The sequence below is a fragment of the Diuraphis noxia genome, unplaced genomic scaffold (genome assembly GCF_037042655.1).
Source record: "Diuraphis noxia isolate RWA-SAM2 unplaced genomic scaffold, SU_Dnox_SAM2 contig0003, whole genome shotgun sequence".
Taxonomy (NCBI): domain Eukaryota; kingdom Metazoa; phylum Arthropoda; class Insecta; order Hemiptera; family Aphididae; genus Diuraphis; species Diuraphis noxia.
Window position 1 is genome coordinate 58,316,262 of NW_028301713.1, and position 20,241 is coordinate 58,336,502.

The window sequence follows — 20,241 nt, forward strand, 5'->3', positions numbered from 1 at the left end:
CCGCCACCGCCACGGGCCGACCGGACGCAGACTGTAGAGTGCAGACACACAACAGTATCACACACGTGTCGTGTAGTACCGGCGTAACGCGAGCAGTCTCGTTTGGCGATGCGGCGGCGTTTCGAACTCGTTACCGTCATTGTACAACTACCGCGTTATAATTTAATCCTGTCCGCGCCACGGCAACTACAGTACGGTTGTAGTTATTAGTTACCTAGTAGTTACACTGTTACGAAAATATAATATAAACTAACCCATTCGTTTCGCGGCAGGTAAGTGTTTTAAGTATGACGTCAACTTCGTCGTCGAGTAGTAATTATTATTGTGCTTACAATAAATTATAATTTATTATACCTATTTGCATTAATAAATCATAATGATTGTAGACTTGATACTGACAGCAATATTGCCCGTTGTTGTTCATTAAAATTTAAAAGATAGTGGGATTTAAAAACGAGAGGGATATTTGAATTTAAAATAGAAAAAAACTATTGCCTGTAAAATGTTTTCGTATTTATTGCTTCGGATGTTTGGGGTCAACGGTCAGACATAATATGTCTGCGGCGCCGTACGAACAGCCCCGACCGTATTATTTTTATCATGCTATTATTTAGTTACATGCAGGCTTGTCGTTAGATATTTTCCACCCTCAACCGAAAATGTCATCCCGCACTTCCTTACCGAAATTTGCTTAATTTTGACGCCTTCAATTCCTTTAAAATTTTACGTATATCACCCTAGAGCATCACATGACTTGCTTATGCCCTAACGATAGACCTGGTTAGGTATATCGGTATAAGAAATGTGATATATAATTGACGTAACATGTAGAAATATTCTTTTATAGAATAGTTGGTAAAGGTTCCTCTATCAGGTAGTTGTAATAGGTACATTTTCGTGGCATATCGATGTAGTAAACTCGTATAATAATAATGTAAATTACGTTTGAGAGAAAATGTGTTCGTATTTTTCGTCACGCGTGGTCTGCGATGGAATGGCCTCAACGCAATTGAGTAGTCTATTCTAACTATATATTACTATAATATGTTATATGTCTACATAATATTTGTGAGTCAAACGAAAAGTTTTACGTTAGCATAGCTGATCGCAATTATTGTGGTTGTTGTTGTGGCTGTACTGAAAATTGGATGTAGGTATGATACCGGTTTCTAACTACCGTTCCGGAAGCCGGATATGTAATAAATAATTAAATAATATTTCCTTAGAACAACGTTCCAAGGGATTCAGCGCACTACTCCGACGGGCAATGACGTAATTCATTTGTGTGTGCCACCCGTTGTTTTCGATTTTATTTATTTGTTTTGGACACCAATATTGATAAATGATTATTAGAATAATAGTCATAGTTGTTTGAAAATTCTTCAACCTTTTTGATAGATGAAGGACTAGTAATAGAATATCATAACGTATCATCAATTGATATATACTACCCAATATTTTTAAACTCGCTTTTTAAATATTGGGGGACTGTTAATAACTATATGGTATATTGATTATAGATAGTAATATCTAATATCTATGCTTAGCTATACTATTCTGTGTCAGTTGTTCAGTTATCGATGTAAACGTAGTGTAGTCGCAACCGCAAGAATCAAAATGTGTACAATTTCAAATTTTAAGTATCATACCTCCTTCATTCATCAGTTCATCACTTAAACTTAAATTGTTAAAAAAAAAATAGTAACTATGTAATAATATAATGCACATTCCAAAAAAGAATATAATATTATGTACCGCTTTTAATTGTTAAGATAATTTACAATCTGTGTACAATTTTTACAATAACCAAATTTGATATTTACAATAGGATTAAAATAGCATGAGTAACGTGTAGAGTAAGAATAATACGCTTTAGTATTATTTACCTACTTGTTATTTTTCAACTAACATGACGGGGTAATTATTTGAACAATTGAATTTTAAAATATTTGAATTAGTGGAGTTGGTTTGAAAATTCCGAATTAATCACACTATCTAATTAAAGGCGCATAATTATGTAGACTTACTGCAGTTATTATACGTATATAAATTATTATAAAAATTATCTAAATCATTCGAATGAACAGAGATTAAATTTGATTTAGGTACGTCTTATTGTCCTAAGAATCATTACTCCAAGGTTTAAAACTTCAATGGAATAAAATAACAATGTATCATTAATATTCATTATATATTTTACAAACTATTTCTTATGTAAATATAAAAGTCAAAGTAAATATATATTTTGAGAAAATTTGCATTTTTTTCTTTACCTACTTGAAGTAGGCTACTTCACAAAATACTTTTTAGGTGTATAATTATAGAATTGTATGTATAAGTATGCAGTTCCATATATTGTATATTTTTTCATTAGAAATCGTAATATTTTTAAGCTAAAATTAATTCATTTCTAAATTATTACCTACTATAGTTATTTATTTTGGTATCATGTAATTTGAAAATACTACCTTAGTGTCATATAACTATTTTACCAGCTTAATTTCCTTGTGTTAGTGGTAGGAAACTAGAAAAGGGTTGGTTGTATTAAAAAAATATGAACTAAATAAATATTTATTTTTTTATTAAGAAAGACAATTTACAATCTGTACACAGTAATTACACAAATAAATATTAAATAACTATTCTTCAAGTATTAACACCCTACAGATTGCTGAAACAACCTTAGTTAGTCGAATTTGCTCCTTCCAATTTACTCGATAAAAAAAATTTAAGATTAAGCAATTTATCACAAATAAATATTAAATATGATAAATATTGCTTAATCTTAATTTTTTTTTATCGAGTAAATTGGAAGGAGCGAATTCGACTAACTAAGGTTGTTTCAGCAATCTGCAGGGTGTTAATACTTGAAAAATAGTTATTTCGTAATAACTATTGTTGATTAGAATTTCTAAATGTAAATAGAGAAAAAAAATCTATATATTTATCAAAATAATTAAATTATTTAAATTTACAAACAATAAATGACTTACTTAAATTCTTAAACTATAAAACAATTAAAATTAGATAAAACTATAGTAATATGAAAGTGTATCTCAGAATAATGTCTCAAACATAATATTTATATTGTTTTAAGTTATTACACAAACTGAACCATTAGAATAATCATAATAATTAAAATATAACGATGTATTGACGTAAAAAAAAAAAATGTTCTGTACGACAATATTATTGTAGTAAATACATGCCCAACTTTTAAGTCTATAGTATTAAAAATAATAAATATTATGGTTAAATTTAGTACCTATTTATATATCTAACTAGATATTAAAAACTGATGTATGATTGTAGTATTGTACGTTGATAATTACACTTGAAAATATATTTGACTGTACTACAATACAAATATATTTCTACTGTATTAATTATTCAAAATTTGGTTTTAATTATAATTATGGTTTTTTTTTTTTTATTAAAAATATAAAGAAATTAATAAAGCAATATTCTAGCTGAACATGTTTGGATGCATTGTACCTATATTTATATTTTAACAAAAGGGTGTAATTTGAAATTGAAGTAGTTTGGTTTTTCTTTATTTTAATATGTATAGAACCATAATATGTACGTATTTAAGTTGTAAGGCTTGAGATGCATTAACCTTAAACCCGAAATACTATAAGCGATAACATTATATTATTATTATAGGCTATAGCCACATCTTAAGCTTGGTATTTTTTTAGGTATCGGGTACTAAGGTAAAAAGAGTCAATAACTCCCTTTTTTTAGAAAAATCATAAATTGTTTTATCAATTTGATCATAAAAATGGTGACCACCTATGTTTTTATGTCTATTTTATTTATTTTTTAAGGGGGGTTTCAAGTGGATGAATGGTAAAAAAAAGCCTCACCTGTACTAGTTTACGCACGTCTATGATTATAATATATTATATATTGCTAATTCGATCTTCCAGAAGAAAATATTTTTTTATCTAATAATAACAATTTTTTTTTAAATAATTGACTATTTTGAAGGCTACGCCGTACCTTATAAATCAAAACAAAAATATTAGAGACATTATGTGATTTTTTTAAAATTAAATCTCCCATTTTTTAAATTAAAAAATACAGTGATTAATTCTATTAGTCTTTTAGTTATAGAATAATTATTGTAAAATAAGTTAACACTAATAATTCAACATGATTTATTATAAACATACATTTATGGCTTGGTGAAGCGCGGTCGTAGGTACGCTCAATCTGCGGAAACGCACTGAGCGTACGTACCGGCCGCAGTTGCTAGCTCCCTGATGGGTGACCACCCGGGATTTTTAGCAACATATCCTTGCCACACACACACAAACACGTGTTACAACCCTACCGTACAATAGCCTATGTTGTCGCGGGTTCTCCTTACAAAAAAAAAAACATACATTTTTGAATTATTGTTGTTTACAACATTTTCTGGTAAACAATATTTTAAGTTTTCAAGTGAATGATGATCAATTTAATTATAATACACTGCCTACTTAGAACAAGTTACATAATATAACTGACCATGGAAATATCATTACTCACTTAAGTTAATCTCAGTGACCTTATAAGTTATGTATATTGTCATTGTGATAATTATTTTAATTCATGAAAAAATATTCAAAAATCAACAGAATTTTAAATGTTTGGGATTGGGGCCAAACATTAGGGCCATTAGGCAATTTTTAAATAGTCACCATATACTAATAATTATCTGAAAATGATAAATTTAAATTAAAAACATGTGCGTAATAGATACCTACAACTATGCGTGTGTCTTAATAATATATTATTATGCTGGTATGATTTTCTATGAAGGTACTATAACGTCTATAAGAACTTATAATCATCTAGATTAATGGGATGCCTAAAATATCCCGATATTTGGGTGCTATTTCGGTACACGTTTTTCGTACAAGTTTTTGATTTAGTATTAAACTGCACTTAAGTTATTTGCTGTTTTCCCTGCAATATCTGGAATCGTCTTGCCTCAACAACACGAATCTAGGAAAAAACAATCAATGTGTTTTTACTTAAAAATTCTAAATATAAATTTTAAGTAAATTATTAAATTACCTAACCTGTTATCACTTTAACAGTGTTATCCTTGAGTATTTATTAGATTAGCGATTCTCAAATTTACTGCGATACGCGTAAGTTTAAAAACACTAATAAATTTGTATAAAAAAAAGTTTATCGTAGTATTTTACTGTCTTTTTGTTTAAAATAAATGTATTTAACTATGTTAAGTTAGCATGGTTCTAATGTTCAAATTTTAATCATTAGTGGTACGTGACTGGTTGATAATAATTAATATGCTCCAGTGGTATGCGAAAAAAAGTTTGAGAACTGTTGTTTTAGGTTATAATTTTGTAGTTTTTGCTTATGTCGCAAAATGTCTTCTAATCCTTGTAAATTGTACATTATAAGGATTAATGACTATAGTAGAGTTGATTATAGTTAACCCCCCCCCCCTCAAAAAAGAAAAAAATAATAATAACCTAAAACACTATATTTTCAAATTACAGGGATGCTAACATTTTTAATATCAATTAGAGCCAGGAGGGCTTCGATCCTTTACAACTAAAAATCTGTATACCTCCCCCCTTGATTTCCTATAGTTGTCACTTATCCCCCTGTAGGATATTTATCATCTAATAATATTGAAATATAAATCAATTTTTTTTTTAAAGTGACAAACGTTAAATAAACAGTAAGAATAAATGTTTATTATAGATACAATAGAAAATATTTGTTGAAGTATATTATAAATAAATTCTTGTTATGGAGTAAGGACTAAAACTTGTTAACATTTCAAGTTTAAAGATAAATAACATTCAAATAGATATTAGTTATAATTAATAAGTATTTGACCAATTTAATCATATTTTATAGTAATTATTATTATTATTCCTAGATCACAAATGTTCTTTTGTAATCAAAACTTCTAAGTAAATATCACATTATCAGATAAAAATATTTTCTGATTATTTAGTCAACTATATTGTATGATTACCGCATTGTATATTATGTATTGTTAACCATTACCTATATTATGGTAAAAATTTAATAATACAATAATATTATAAATTACTGAATGAATATTTAACATATTATATTTAAAATAGATTTCGTCAAATATACCACGTAAAGTTCAATAGACCGTACTTCTGCTTATTATTATTTATTTATTACCATTATTATTAATAATTATTAACATTTATTTTAAACAAACTCAATGTTGTTCTTGGTAATATGTAATGGTGGAAGGGATATGACAAATAAAATGATGCACGTCAGTAAAAACTTCGGTAAAAACGTGAATAACATACAAGATGCAAAATGCAATGATAACAATGTATAGATTATATTATTACGATAACTAATTAGCAATTTTATCGCTGATAATAATACGTATTATATACAATACAGTTTGCAATGAACAGCATCAGAGTATCAGACTGAGTTTGTGTATCTTACATGTCTTATGTATCTTAACGTACGACAACATCGTCATTCGTACAGCGTGGCACTGGTGATAAAATAATAAAATGTTGTTAGTTTGAAAAAACAAGTTTATTCTCTGTTGAGAACTGTCCAGAAAATAATAATTGCAATCCGAGTAATGTATTGTAAAACCGAAACTAGCCATATCGTACCAACCAATCCACCCTTCCTCGACGAATGCATGTAACTGTGTGCAACTGTGTGCAATATGCAGTACAATAATGGATTCTCTTCTAAAAATAAATGGCAGAAATAAACGGGCGCATCGGTTCAAACGTCGTCGGTAGTACTGGTGTTGTCTTTAATCTTGCCTAACACACGCAAAACTACAGGAACCACCTGTTGAACAAGAAACCTCGCAAGAATACAAGACTACTGAAAAATGTCAAATATAACCGTATACAGACTACAAATAAATTCTACACTGGACAAGTTTAATGGACACTCCGCCGGCTTTTCTCTTTCCTTGATCAATTCACACATAAATGGACATAATACGAAACATACTTCATAAATAGGTACTACACTAAAATATGTCTGTGAACCTGTTGGTTGTTAAGGTGACTGATTGGATGGAGCTCAAATATTGTAATATAAATTATAATATTTAGTAAACTCAAAAACTAGACAATTTTAAATGTCTCCACTCTGTATAATATGTCCATAGGTCATTAAAGTTTTCTCTTTATCTATTGTTAGATAAATAGTATATTCTATGAACTAACATGCCAGTTGCCAATATTTTATTTTATTTTTTTCTATATCATTCTGGTGTTTACCCGTAAGCTGCGAGTTTGTTGAAAACACGATTGAACTGGTTCAATTTTTTTCAAACCACTAAATTTATTATTATTATTGAAACATCAAAATAAAGGAAATAACTGTTGTGAGTATTATTTGGTTACTTTGGAAAATTAGTTACATTTTTTTTTTAATACTCCAGCTGTTATTCTGGTTAGAAAAAAACTTAAATTAAATTAATTTTAGGTATAGTATAAACAATAATAAAAATAAAATATTTTATAAAAAATAAAAATAGTGAAATGTTAACATCATACCTAATATTTTAATATCTAAGTAAATTTCTCTAAATAATTGTTAATCTTTCATTTTTATAATTTTATAATATTAACTACCTTGATACCTATTATATAATATGATATTATATAGTATGATGAATGCAACAATTTATGAAATACCTAAACCTTATTTATCTGTTGTTAACAAAAAATTATATGATATTTTTTAAGATACCATAAATACAAATAATACAAATAGTTAAGAGAACTTAAATCTGATCTAAAACTAGGTAAATTTTAATTATCGAGCAACCAATATGGTCAGTATTTAAAATTGTATTTTTACAATTTACAGATTGAACAATTCTTTATTTAAATATATATATTTACTAATTATTTTTAATAACTATTAAATTGCAGTATATTGAAAACTAGATAATAATTTATAATAATATAAGAAGTTCAATAAACTCAGCAATTATAATGAAAATATGATGAATGTATTCATTTTATTTCATTAATATTTTATAAGATTTTTTAGAAAATGAAAATAAATTATTCAAACCCGACTTATTATTTAAGTTTAAGTTTATGCTCAAATTATAATATGTATAGGTACAATAGTATCGTTCTATACTTAAGTGTCAAATATTCAAATAAATACATAGTAGTATGAACTGTATTGAATATTTTATATATAATCAGATACGTTATGACCGCTATAGCTAAAACTTGCTTTAAAATTATAAGTGTATAAAAGTATAATTATAAGTATATTAGGTATTATACCTAACATTGGTTTCAGACAAATGACTGAGTGAAATGAATTACTCTAAATGTAAAATATGCTATGTTATGCATAATCAAACCTAACTAGAGGTTAGGTTACATTACATACCTATGCATGTATGACGTTCACGAGGACGTTTTCTCCATCTTACTCACATACATAATATCAAATTTGCATTCACTAATTTCAATGGCATGGTGTAATTTTTGATAATATAGTGAATTGAATTTTTACTACAAATTTAGCTCAGAACATTATCTATGTTCTATCGTTGTTTTTTTTGACAATATTTTAATTTTTAAGTAAATGTTGAGAATTTTAAGTATTGATATTTTACATACTCATAGATAGCTCATTTTAAAATTTAAGTATCGTAGAAGGTCAACGAGGGAACACTGATAATTTTCTTACCTAAAAATTTGATTATAGGTCAATTCACTATAATATCAAAACAACACTCCACTGAAATTAGTGATCGAAAATTTTATAAACCGTACGTGTGTAAAATGGAAACAACACATGTGGGTGCACATCCTTTTAAAGAAATTAAAAAAGGAAAATAAATATTTCATTATTAAAAACAAATACCATTAAATATAATAGTTACCAAATAATATTTTATTAATGGACATATAATCATGTAGTAAAACCACATTTTATAATTTTATGTATAAAAACATAAATAAATTACTACCTATTATCTGAATATCTTTATTAGTATCGATAATTATAAATGTTGTATACTTGTGTGAAGTTTATGTATTGTCAAAGGAACCAAAAAAACGTAAAAAATATTAAATATTTTTGGCATTATTATAATTTATGGCAATGTTATTCAACCGGTGGTTCGCGACCCATTTTTGGGACGCGATAAATCTTATTTTTTAAATAAAAATAAAATTTATAAATTTATGTAAGGTAAAAAAAAAATAATAAAAAATAATATTATAATCATAATGGATATCAAGTATAATGTTTCATATTACACTGGTATGATTCTACGTAATAAGATATTGAGATAAGAATTTACAATTAAACTGTGTCATTTATAGAATTAATATACATTGTTAGAGTCCTATTATACTATGGCAAATTTTAAAACGTCTAACAGAAATAGACTTGTAACTGAAGATGATTTACGGATCACGCTTAGTTAAATTGATCCAAGGTGGAATTTATCATGTGAAAACACTAAAGGAAAAAGTTCACATTAAATCTTTTGTATCATATTTTTATTTTATTTTATATTTTCATATGAATTTTATTCAGTAATAATCAAATATTCTACTTACTAAAATGTAATTTTTATTTATTCAGTTTTAATTGTAGGTACTACCTACTGCAAAGCATAAGGCAATTTTAGCTTTTTTACAAAGCTTACGCGGGTCGCAAAAACTTTAGGACAAAAAAGTGGGTCGTGAGTTCAAAAAGGTTGAAGACGACTTGTTTATGGCACCTCAATAACAACTGAATTTAAACAATCAATCTTCATAATAGGCAATTCACATTTTCTAATTTTTTTTTACCTTCTTATTTTGGTATACTTTACTAGAAATTTACTAAAAAAAGATATATATCAATGACACAATAATACAAAATATTGCCTAAAAGCTTTAATTATTTTCATTTCTATGCCATCATTGCCATCCATTTAATTTAAAATATATACCACTATATAGTATAGTGATACATTTGTATACTCAATCATAGATTAAATATTAATCTTTGGCTCAATCTACAAGTATGTTTCATTTTCATCGATCGATTGTATAACAAAATTCGAAATACTTTTATAAATTTAAGCATTTCTAACTCGATTGAATTTTTTTGCTTGTGTGTGTTGTATTCTCAATTCAACTTTTAAAAGTGGAAAACAGGTGGGAAATGTATTGTTACACCAAATAATACGGACGGAATGTTATATAACATTTTTAGCAAATTTATTGATTCTGAGGGAAAAAATATACCTAATTATTAATGTTCGTTTTAGACATTCAAGGTCCGATTATGTTCGTATAATCGTTATATATCACTAATTTAAACTTACCTAGTGATAACAGTTTTAAATATATATACTCGTTATGAGAATCAAAATGTTAAGTTACTTAATGCATTTAATATTTTTCTAATATTATCAAATAAAATTAAAATGTAGGTATGTACTATGTAGGTATATTAATAATATAGTTACTCAATATTGATAAATTTGAATTTTAGCCGAATATTTTGTTTCAAAAAAAGACAAAAGTTAACGCAAGTCATAAACAAAATATCAATATTATATGAATATAGTGAACTAATGGCCTTTGTTGCCGAAGTTGTAAATGATCAATAAAAAAAAAAAAAAAAATTATATGAATACAATATGACATACCTATTTGATTATTTATATATTATATTAACTTAAATAACATACTATGATTTATGTAGTACTATATTATATTAATTAATCGTTATATGATAACATAATGTATAAAATCTATCTGCAGATAATTATCATTTTTTATTTTTTGTGTATATATTTGATAGGAGATGACTTTTTTACTGATAGCCGATACTCCAATATAAATAAATATTAGGTACACTGAAAACTGAATTTATTGAGATATCATTACATATACAAAAAACAACTATAAGGGGAAACTGTATGTCTGTCAGTCAAATGACTATGAAAATATTTTTGAATTACATGCAACAAAATAACTAAAATCATATTATTCTTCGTTTAAATATCTAATTCCGTTAAAATTACAAATGTTTAAAATATTAAATTTGTACTATGTTATTTAGATTTTTTAACTCCGGTAATCTGGTGGTAGCGAATTTGGCTTAATTAAATCCGGTTTATCAAAAACCGTTTACTTGATCCATCTTCGAAATGCGCATTAGAAATAAGAATACAAAATGCATGTTAATGAAAAACACTTTTACTACCTATAATCAAGATTGCAGTGCTGTAGGAATTAAGAAATGTAGGTAAATCGGTTTGACAACTGTGCATGTAAATTAATAACGTAAACTGTTTTAGTGAAACGGTTTCAAAATCGTTCATACTTTTTTCAAAAAAAGTACATGCAATACTTTGAAAAATAGTACGGGTGGCAACCTTAGTGAAACCGTATTACATTTATAGATTATGAAAATTTTGTTTATTTGAATTAATAAATAAAACGTATAGACAATTATATGATAACATGTTATTTAATTTATTTTTATGTAATTGAACGGTTTTAAATGTACAGTTTCAATTTTAACGTCTCATAACCATTTGAACACTTGCATCAACTTCTTTTTGTTTAGTAAATTATATGGAAAATATGTTTTTATATATTTCAAATAATTATTAATGTTTTATTCTTATTTTTTCTTTAGAAAATGAATACAGCAACCACAGAAAATGTCAAAATCACTGACTCAATTCCCGAAGAAACTGGAGATAGAGTCAGGCTCAAAAAACAACTCGGTCTCCTCGAAGGTGTTGCCATTATTTTGGGCATTATATTTGGATCAGGTTAGTAGATAATTTTTTATAAAAACAATTGGGCGATGCCCATTTCCACCAAAAGAGTACCTTTCCCTTTTCCACCAATACCCGTTTCCACCAAAAGTGTATCTTTCCCTTTTCCACCAAATAAAATTATTTACCATGTTTTTACAAAAACAATTGTATACTACTATATTCTACGATTGAAAAAAAAATATCAATCATTATATACATATATAAGTAGATACAAATGATACAATATATACCTAACTAAATACATACTAATATATCATTTTTTCAATCCAGCATTAGTATTTTAAATAAACTTGTTACTGTATTAAAGATTTTAATATAAGCGTAATAGTATACAAATTATTTTAATAAATTAACCGTGGTTTAATTATAGGTAGGTAGATCTTATTTGGTGGTAATGGATATTGGTGAAAAAGGGAAAGATACACCTTTGGTGGAAAAGGGAATGGTCTACTTTTGGTGGTCACGTGTTACGCCCAAACAATTCAATATTTATTTAATTTACATAAAAAAAAAATAGTAAAACTAAAATCTTTAAAATATTCTTATTTAATTAAATAAACTGAAAACCATTTTTTGAAATTTATTTCTAGGTATAATTGATGTTCATATATTTATTTAAAAAAATAATATTCATTTCTATGTATCATTTTAATGCTCTTCTTACTATAGGTATACAATCGGGGCAATTTTACTCCAATTTTTACCTAGCATATTTCTTGTAACTATAGAATAAAAACTAACTAACACACACTGCCGCATTGATATAATAATAGTTTATTTTAATAATTTATATATCTTATTTGATGAATTTTTTAATTATTGAATCGCCCGTGACCAGGGGTCCAATACTTCAATCTACTGCGGATTTTGAACTATTATCAAAAAAGAATTCGGATAATATATTTTAATGGCTGACAACCAGTCGGCTGATCGGTCTTCTGTTTTCAATTATATCTTAGTTTTCGATCTTGCCTATTATAGGCTGTGGATCTATTATTTCCTTATCCCAAGTACTATCCATAGCAACGAAATATTTGCATAATTATGCATTATGTTTAGCCTTAAGGTATAATCGACATTAATTATCCAATAACTCGAGTATTATATTTTGTACATATCAAAGACGCTACAAATATCCGTACTATGGTCTCCTCAAATCACTTATACGATTATTATTGGAAGTAAATTTTTTTATAGACACATTTTTCAACATACATACATATTTTATTAATATTAGTATGTTAAAGTTCATATTTAGTGCAGTGATTGATGAATTTAAATTGTATTTAATTTGATGTGCCCTATAATATGCTCCTATGATATTTACTCTTATAAAATATGTCATGATCTCAGTTAATGTATAATATATAATATATTATATACTATATATAGAGAAGAATGGAAGATGGCTACAAACCAATCTGCGGATTGAAACTGTAGAGAGAGAGATATACTATATACTATATATAGTATTTAAGTATTTTACAAAATGTTTGTATTCGGTTTAATGTAACATAAAGAAAATACTTAAATTAGGTAACACGATTCTTTCTACATTAAATAAGTTCCCTTAATGTATTATAATTAATAGTAATTCTTTTTTCCACACAGTCTATTTAAAGATTTTAAAATAATACCTAAATTCAGGATTATGCTTTTTTAATTCCCATCAGTTTTTTAGTTTATTTATTTTATTTATTTTCTAAGGATGTCCTATAAGTAATTCCGTAGACTGTAAGTGATTGATTGATAATAACCCATGTATTGTATACTTTAAAATGACTTAATAAAAAATTTACGGAATAGTACTTGGTGAAAAATCAGTAGGTACCTACTATACCTAAATTTATTTTTATTTTAGAAATAAATCAAAAATGAAATAACAAAATTATGTGCCAGGATACTTACTATACAATAATTTTTGATGCATTTTAAAGTCAAACTAGATTCTCTTTTAATAGCATAATTTAAATTTTTCGTGCATATTCGCATGTATTTCTTTAAGTTTTTGAGATTACAAATATTCTAACCCTAATAATAACAAACTAATAACATTTTTAAATTACGACATAATAACTAAAATTATTATTCTTTGATTAATTCTGTCCGAATTTGAATTAAAAATGTTTATAAAAAAAACTATGTTCTGATTGATATTTGTTAAAGGTTTTGGTTACAGTGTAGACTAGATGTGAGAAACCTAAATTTTCAAGTCTTAGCTATAAAATTTAACTACATTATTTAACTACAAAATGATTCGCTAATTTTCGTGAATTCGACGAATTAGGTCAAAATAAAAATTTAATTTAATTTAAAAAACCTACAGCACCATCCCCAACCCCAAGGTCCTATGTTGCCGCGGGTTAACAAACATAGGCGCCAGGTTTTGTAAATGCCAATGGGGGCCGAATTTGCTACATATTAGCCTTAACTTTTGCTCTTCAAAATAATTTAAATATGTGGTTAAAGAGTAGAGACGCGGGAAGTGGACTACTTATATCTATATTTTTAATTGTATCCTCTTAAATTTTAAATCAGGGGAACACTCAAAATTTTTCATTAATAACGGTTCCCCTCAAATTTTTAGTCACTTAAAGTCCTAGTTTAAACTAATTCAAATATGTAAAATATGATAAAATAAATACTACCTGTAGTATAACACAAAATAAATTAAAAATATTTATTTACTTTAATTTATTTAACATTTACAATGTTCTCGAATCTCGGATATATTATTCTGTAAACATGATTTGGGAAATTCAAATCTCAATATTTTCAATGGGGGCTGAGCCCTGACTCCATCTTTTCAATGGGGGCTGCGGCCCCCAAGCCCCCATGTAGTCGGCGCCTATGTTAACAAATAATAAAAAAAATAGCTTTAAAAGAGATAAAATATTTTGAATTTAGATTAGAAATTCTATCATGGATAATATAATATATTATAATAAAATAAACATTTTTTGAAAATCTCAAGTACCTAGCTATCTACGGTTATTCGTTTTTAAGTTACTTTAGGTGCATCATAAGAAAAAAATTAATTTTTTCAAAAACTGGCTCTGCATGATATTCCTTCTATTTTTATCTACCAAAGTACTAACTATATTTAATTTTTTATCAGAAACTACTCTCAAAAATTAAAATCAAAGCTAATGTAAATTATTTCAACTACTTATCTTATATATTCGAGTATATATTGCAACTCACAAAAAAAATATATCATTGTAAAATCCGAGGTAAAATCAATACATTCACCGCCTTGCTCATAATCCAAAACAGTTCTTATCAATTATTCGATTCTCAGTTCATATAAATTACACGTAAAGAATATATGTCAAGTATAGTATCACCTCTATAGACGTTTTAAAAACAAATAACATTGTCCTTAAAATACAAATTTGCAACCACACCTGAATTAAAAAATATTTATATACTCGTAATTATGTTTTTTTTCTATCTTACTCGTAGAAATTCTACATTCAGAAAATGCTTCTCTCCGTATCTCACTGATTGTTTTAACATTATTAAAATATAGTTATCATTTCTTACCATAATAACTATAAAGATAGATTTAAATTTTTTAATTGTTAGTTATTTAGTCACCTTCTTATTAATAATTATGTTATAAAGTTTCTAACATAGATTATGTTATAATTTTTATATTTGTTAAATCTTATAGGTTACATTAAATCTTATTATACTCAAATTTAAATAATATTATCATCACAGTGATTTAAATATGAAGATAAAAATTAAATTACATATTTTAACCATTGTTAACATGGCATTTTAATGAGTGTAATATTTTGTAATATTATTTATAATCTCGATTCTCAACTAATCTACAATGTCTTTGTTTAAAAACGTCTGTATACAAGGTTTACAAGGGATACCACATTTTCTCAAAGGCTTAAACAGTACTTCTAAAGTAAAATAGCGATTATACGCACTATATAATATTGTAATATGTCTATTCGTTATAAGATTAGTATGAAAAAACGTGCTCTATATGCCTATAGGTACGGGTTCTAATGTCACTGTTACATACTGCAATAGTCAATAGAACATGCTGAACATGGTATATCACCAATTTACTATTCATGTCATACCAAAAATGATATAAACAATGTCTTATCAGGCGTGTGCACTAAATATGAATAATATGTGGTATACGTTTTAATTCGATGTACAGTATATCGAATTAAATTGTGTTTAATTGTGTTAATACACTAGGCCTTTGGAGATTTCACTGACATTCTATGTTAATAATATATTATTGTACCTATTGTGCATTATAAATTGTATTATGTATAGTATATACTATATAGTTAGTATTGTTATTTGTTAGTATTAATAGTATTAAAAATCGGCTTATTGATGAACAAAGAAGAAGTAATAATAACCGTACTATAATAAATGGTGACCTTTGAATCTATTTTTAAACTCCATACTAAGAAATTGTATACTTACAGTTAAGCAGGCGATTCCCCTTATCATAACCTATAATAAATGCTCGAAAATATTTTTAATTTTTTCTCATTGAAAACGCTTTGTAATAAATATTTGTTTTTAACTATTTTTTTTTTATACTACATAATGTTATGTATACATGTATGATGATTCGTAGTATAGACTTAAATAACTAGTCGGCAAAATAAAAATATTTGAAACAATTGGTTTAACCAGTTATTGTACCACATATATTATATATATGATTTTGAAATTTTGGAACTCACTTCCAGACAAATTTTATATTTTGGATGTTTATGATTATTATATATATTCTATGTATGTTTAGGAGCTTGAAAAAATAAATTTTACAAAATATAACGTTTGACCTAAGTGCCTTATTGAACCTTTTTTGATATTGTGTGTGTGTATGTGCTATACATAGGTATATTTATCTCGCCTTCGGGAGTGATGATAGAAGCTGGATCGGTCGGTGTCAGCTTGACCATGTGGATTCTGTGCGGCATGCTGTCCATGATCGGAGCACTGTGCTACGCCGAACTGGGCACCTCCATACCGCGATCGGGCGGCGACTACACGTACCTGTTCGAGGGATTTGGACCACTGCCGGCGTTCCTTTACTTGTGGGACGCTATGCTCGTGTTTGTGTACGTAAATTAAATTCAAATATAATTAATGATACCTACGACATAAAAACCATAATATTAAAATTGAAATTCCTTTACTATATAATTATCATTACAATAGAACTCTATATCCAAAAATTTTTGATAGGGATCTCATATTTATTTAACACAACAATTGGATTAAACTTAGATTAATCATAAAATATTTTATTTTATTATGTATGAATAAAACTGTGTAGTGGTTTAATTTATTTTGGGCGAGGAGGTGGACGAAATGGTTGTAATTATCGGTGCATATTAGTCGCCTCCCAAAATATACGAATTGCCTCCTAAGAATTTTCACACTAGAGTTACTTACTCAATCAAGTAGTGGTTCATAAACTTCACTATAAAACTCCTCGTAAAAACGTGAATCGAATTTAATTATTTATAACGAAAACATAATCATTATTAGGGTATATATTATAAGCATAATACATTAGCCAATATTTGTTTATATTCAAAATTTGATATTTTTATATGAAATGTTAAGAATAAGTACAGAATTCTATTCTAAAATAATAGTTATATAAAAACTAATCAATAAAATAATATTAGGTAATTTTATATGCATTTTCATTTAGTGGTTACAAACGATACTCGATCATTATTACAATAAAGTGTATTATTAATTATTATAGTTAAGCTCAGCTAAGTAATCTGGTTTGGAATTGGATTATATCTTATCATTGCACAAACTGACAAACTAGTATATATCTATAGTATATTATCTTAATGTTTAGTTATACAGGTATAATTGTGTCAAATATCAATGCACAAAAGTCATAAATTATGACTTAGAAATTACAAACTTATTTTGTTAAGTACTACCTATTTGAAAATGTTTGGAACTATTTATACATTTATTACCTGCCCATTAGGAGGAAACTATAACACTACACCTTTTTTGTTTATGATAATATTTAGGGTACGTTGGAAGGCAATTCATATAAAAATTATAGACCTTTTTGATTTCGGGAGGCAACTAGTGTCCACCAATATTTATTACAATAAATATAAATTATTATACTCCACTCTGATCTCGTTTGTTTTATGCAACTGGACACATCTCATAGATAAAAATAAACTTACCAAAAAACTTTAAGGAATTATAAACATACTAAATTATTGTTTGTAATAATAGTTGATCAATTAAAAATTAATATGATTATTATACCTACTTAAACGGTTATCAGTCATAAATTTCAACTTAAAGATTGCAACTATATAGTAATTGATAACTGTAATTTCTAAATCCGATTTTAAATCTTAAATAAGTACACAAGTCATAACTCATAATATCATAATAATAAGCGTTTCTACTGTAGGTTGTGTGGTAAAATATTTACCCACCTATTATTACTGTATTTTACTTCCATGGAGCTTTAAACAAAATTTACTAAATATTGATTAGGTTCTCGTTTATTACAGTGCTTATGAAGTCTCCAACATTAGGTCTAGGTCCTACTCTGCACTAGACACGCTATATATACCCTTCGGGGCAGTTAACGCTTTCCCACCTGTCCAGCGTTAACTTCGTCTAACATCTATTTGCTTGCACTGTGCAGGCCAACAACCAACGCCATCATGGGACTGACGTTCGCCAACTACGTCATTAAGCCGTTCTTTCCGGAATGTGACAATCCGGACGATGCGGTCAGACTCCTGGCGGCTGCCGTGATTTGTAAGTATATAGCCGTTATGCTACCAATATTGAAAACACCATCACGTGTTAAAAGGTATCATATTAATATCATCGACGATGTGTAAACAAAATATAGGTTTCATAACTTTTATCAACTGCTGGAACGTCAAGGCCACCACTAAAGTCCAAAATGTGTTTATGTTCACCAAGATATCAGCTCTGATTTTGATCATCGTGTGCGGCGGCGTTTACATGTACTCAAGTCAGTATAAACTATGTACAATAATTGAATAATAGTTATCATTTTATCACCAATCACTAAATAATAATAGCAACTAATCAATAACCAGATTTGGTGACTTTAATGTAAACAGAATAATATGACAATACCTCTGCTATCTGTTTATAAGCAGCCGGAAAATAACGATTGTTTTTGTTTTCACTGCAGTGATTCAAAAAAAAAAAACAAATCTATCTGGGTTCGTGCAGTTCTAAGTTTTAACTGTTAACTTCTTTTATAAAATTCCATTTGAGAAATAATTAATGACGGACCAGATTAAAATGATTAAATATAAAAACTGTTTAGGTATAACCGTATAGGTTAAATGATAGCTCCTTACAAATACTTTTATTCTGCTTTCCTAAGTGGCCATGTTTCCGCGGCATACAGTACTATGGGTCGTATCAAGGTCATGAACATTTGTATCTTCCGATTTATCGATAATGTTCTTGAGCTCAGTACTTTTCCAAGACCAAAAAACTTTTGATGCCTTTTTGTATCCTAGCACTGCAGACTTCCATCTTCAGGCCATTATCTTGTGTTAGCAAGTGCCTCAAGTACTTGAAATGTCTGACTCTTTTGAATATATGCCCTTCTACATTCATAGATTGTCCTTGTTGATATTCTCTGTCCTGGCGACTTAATATCATGTACTTACTCTGTTTTTTCGTCGTTTATCTCCAGTCCGACCTTACTAGCCATCATGATGAGTTTTCTGCATACTTGTTTAACCAACTTGTAATGATATTAAATGTAATTAATTTTTTTAAATATTACAGTATAAACATATTAATATTTAAGTATTTTACATATATCTTAGCTCTCTATATTAAAAAATACATACAAAAACACAAGAGTACTTTATTACTTTTTACTTTTTAAATATTTTAATTATAATGAATTATTTTACGTTAATTCTTCGCACTCTGTTCTTGATCACAACACCTAATGGCCAATGCAAATATATTTCAAATGATCTGGACACACCCATTTGAAAAAACGTTCACATGATTTCCTCGTACTTTTGTTTTTTGCTCTTCCACATAAATAACATCGACCAATTCCTTTAGGACGTTCAGACAAACTAGGTGTATCTTCGACGAGACCTAAAATGTTCATACCATTACGTCTTATATGGTTTGGTAATTTTTAATTTTTAATACGTCTTTCAATATTCGGTTTCATCAGCTGTAAAGCTGATGTTTCCAAAAATTCTGAACTTTTAGATTTGATGTCGATGTTGTTAAATGTATACATATTTTAATATTTATAACATTTATTCATAATATATTAATTAGATTAAAAAATAATGTAAGCGTCCAACGACCAGAATTTCTTGAAACATTGTATAGGTAGA

General features: G+C 27.4%; 1 protein-coding gene across 3 annotated transcripts in view; it reads left to right on the plus strand.

Annotated features, from left to right (window-relative positions):
• The window catches only part of LOC107166624 (Y+L amino acid transporter 2-like), a 26,414-nt gene continuing 6,173 nt past the window's right edge, over window positions 1–20,241 (plus strand). The window contains exons 1-5 of one of the 3 annotated variants that reach the window (XM_015515411.2): window positions 1–272; window positions 11,680–11,818; window positions 16,719–16,941; window positions 18,528–18,643; window positions 18,741–18,866. In XM_015515411.2, coding sequence (XP_015370897.1) covers window positions 11,683–11,818; window positions 16,719–16,941; window positions 18,528–18,643; window positions 18,741–18,866 — 601 coding nt within the window. In that variant the 5' untranslated portion in view covers window positions 1–272; window positions 11,680–11,682. Of the gene's footprint in view, window positions 273–7,238; window positions 7,385–11,259; window positions 11,280–11,679; window positions 11,819–16,718; window positions 16,942–18,527; window positions 18,644–18,740; window positions 18,867–20,241 lie in introns of those variants that run through there. The other 2 variants (XM_089222606.1, XM_015515484.2) reach the window with 2 other exon arrangements.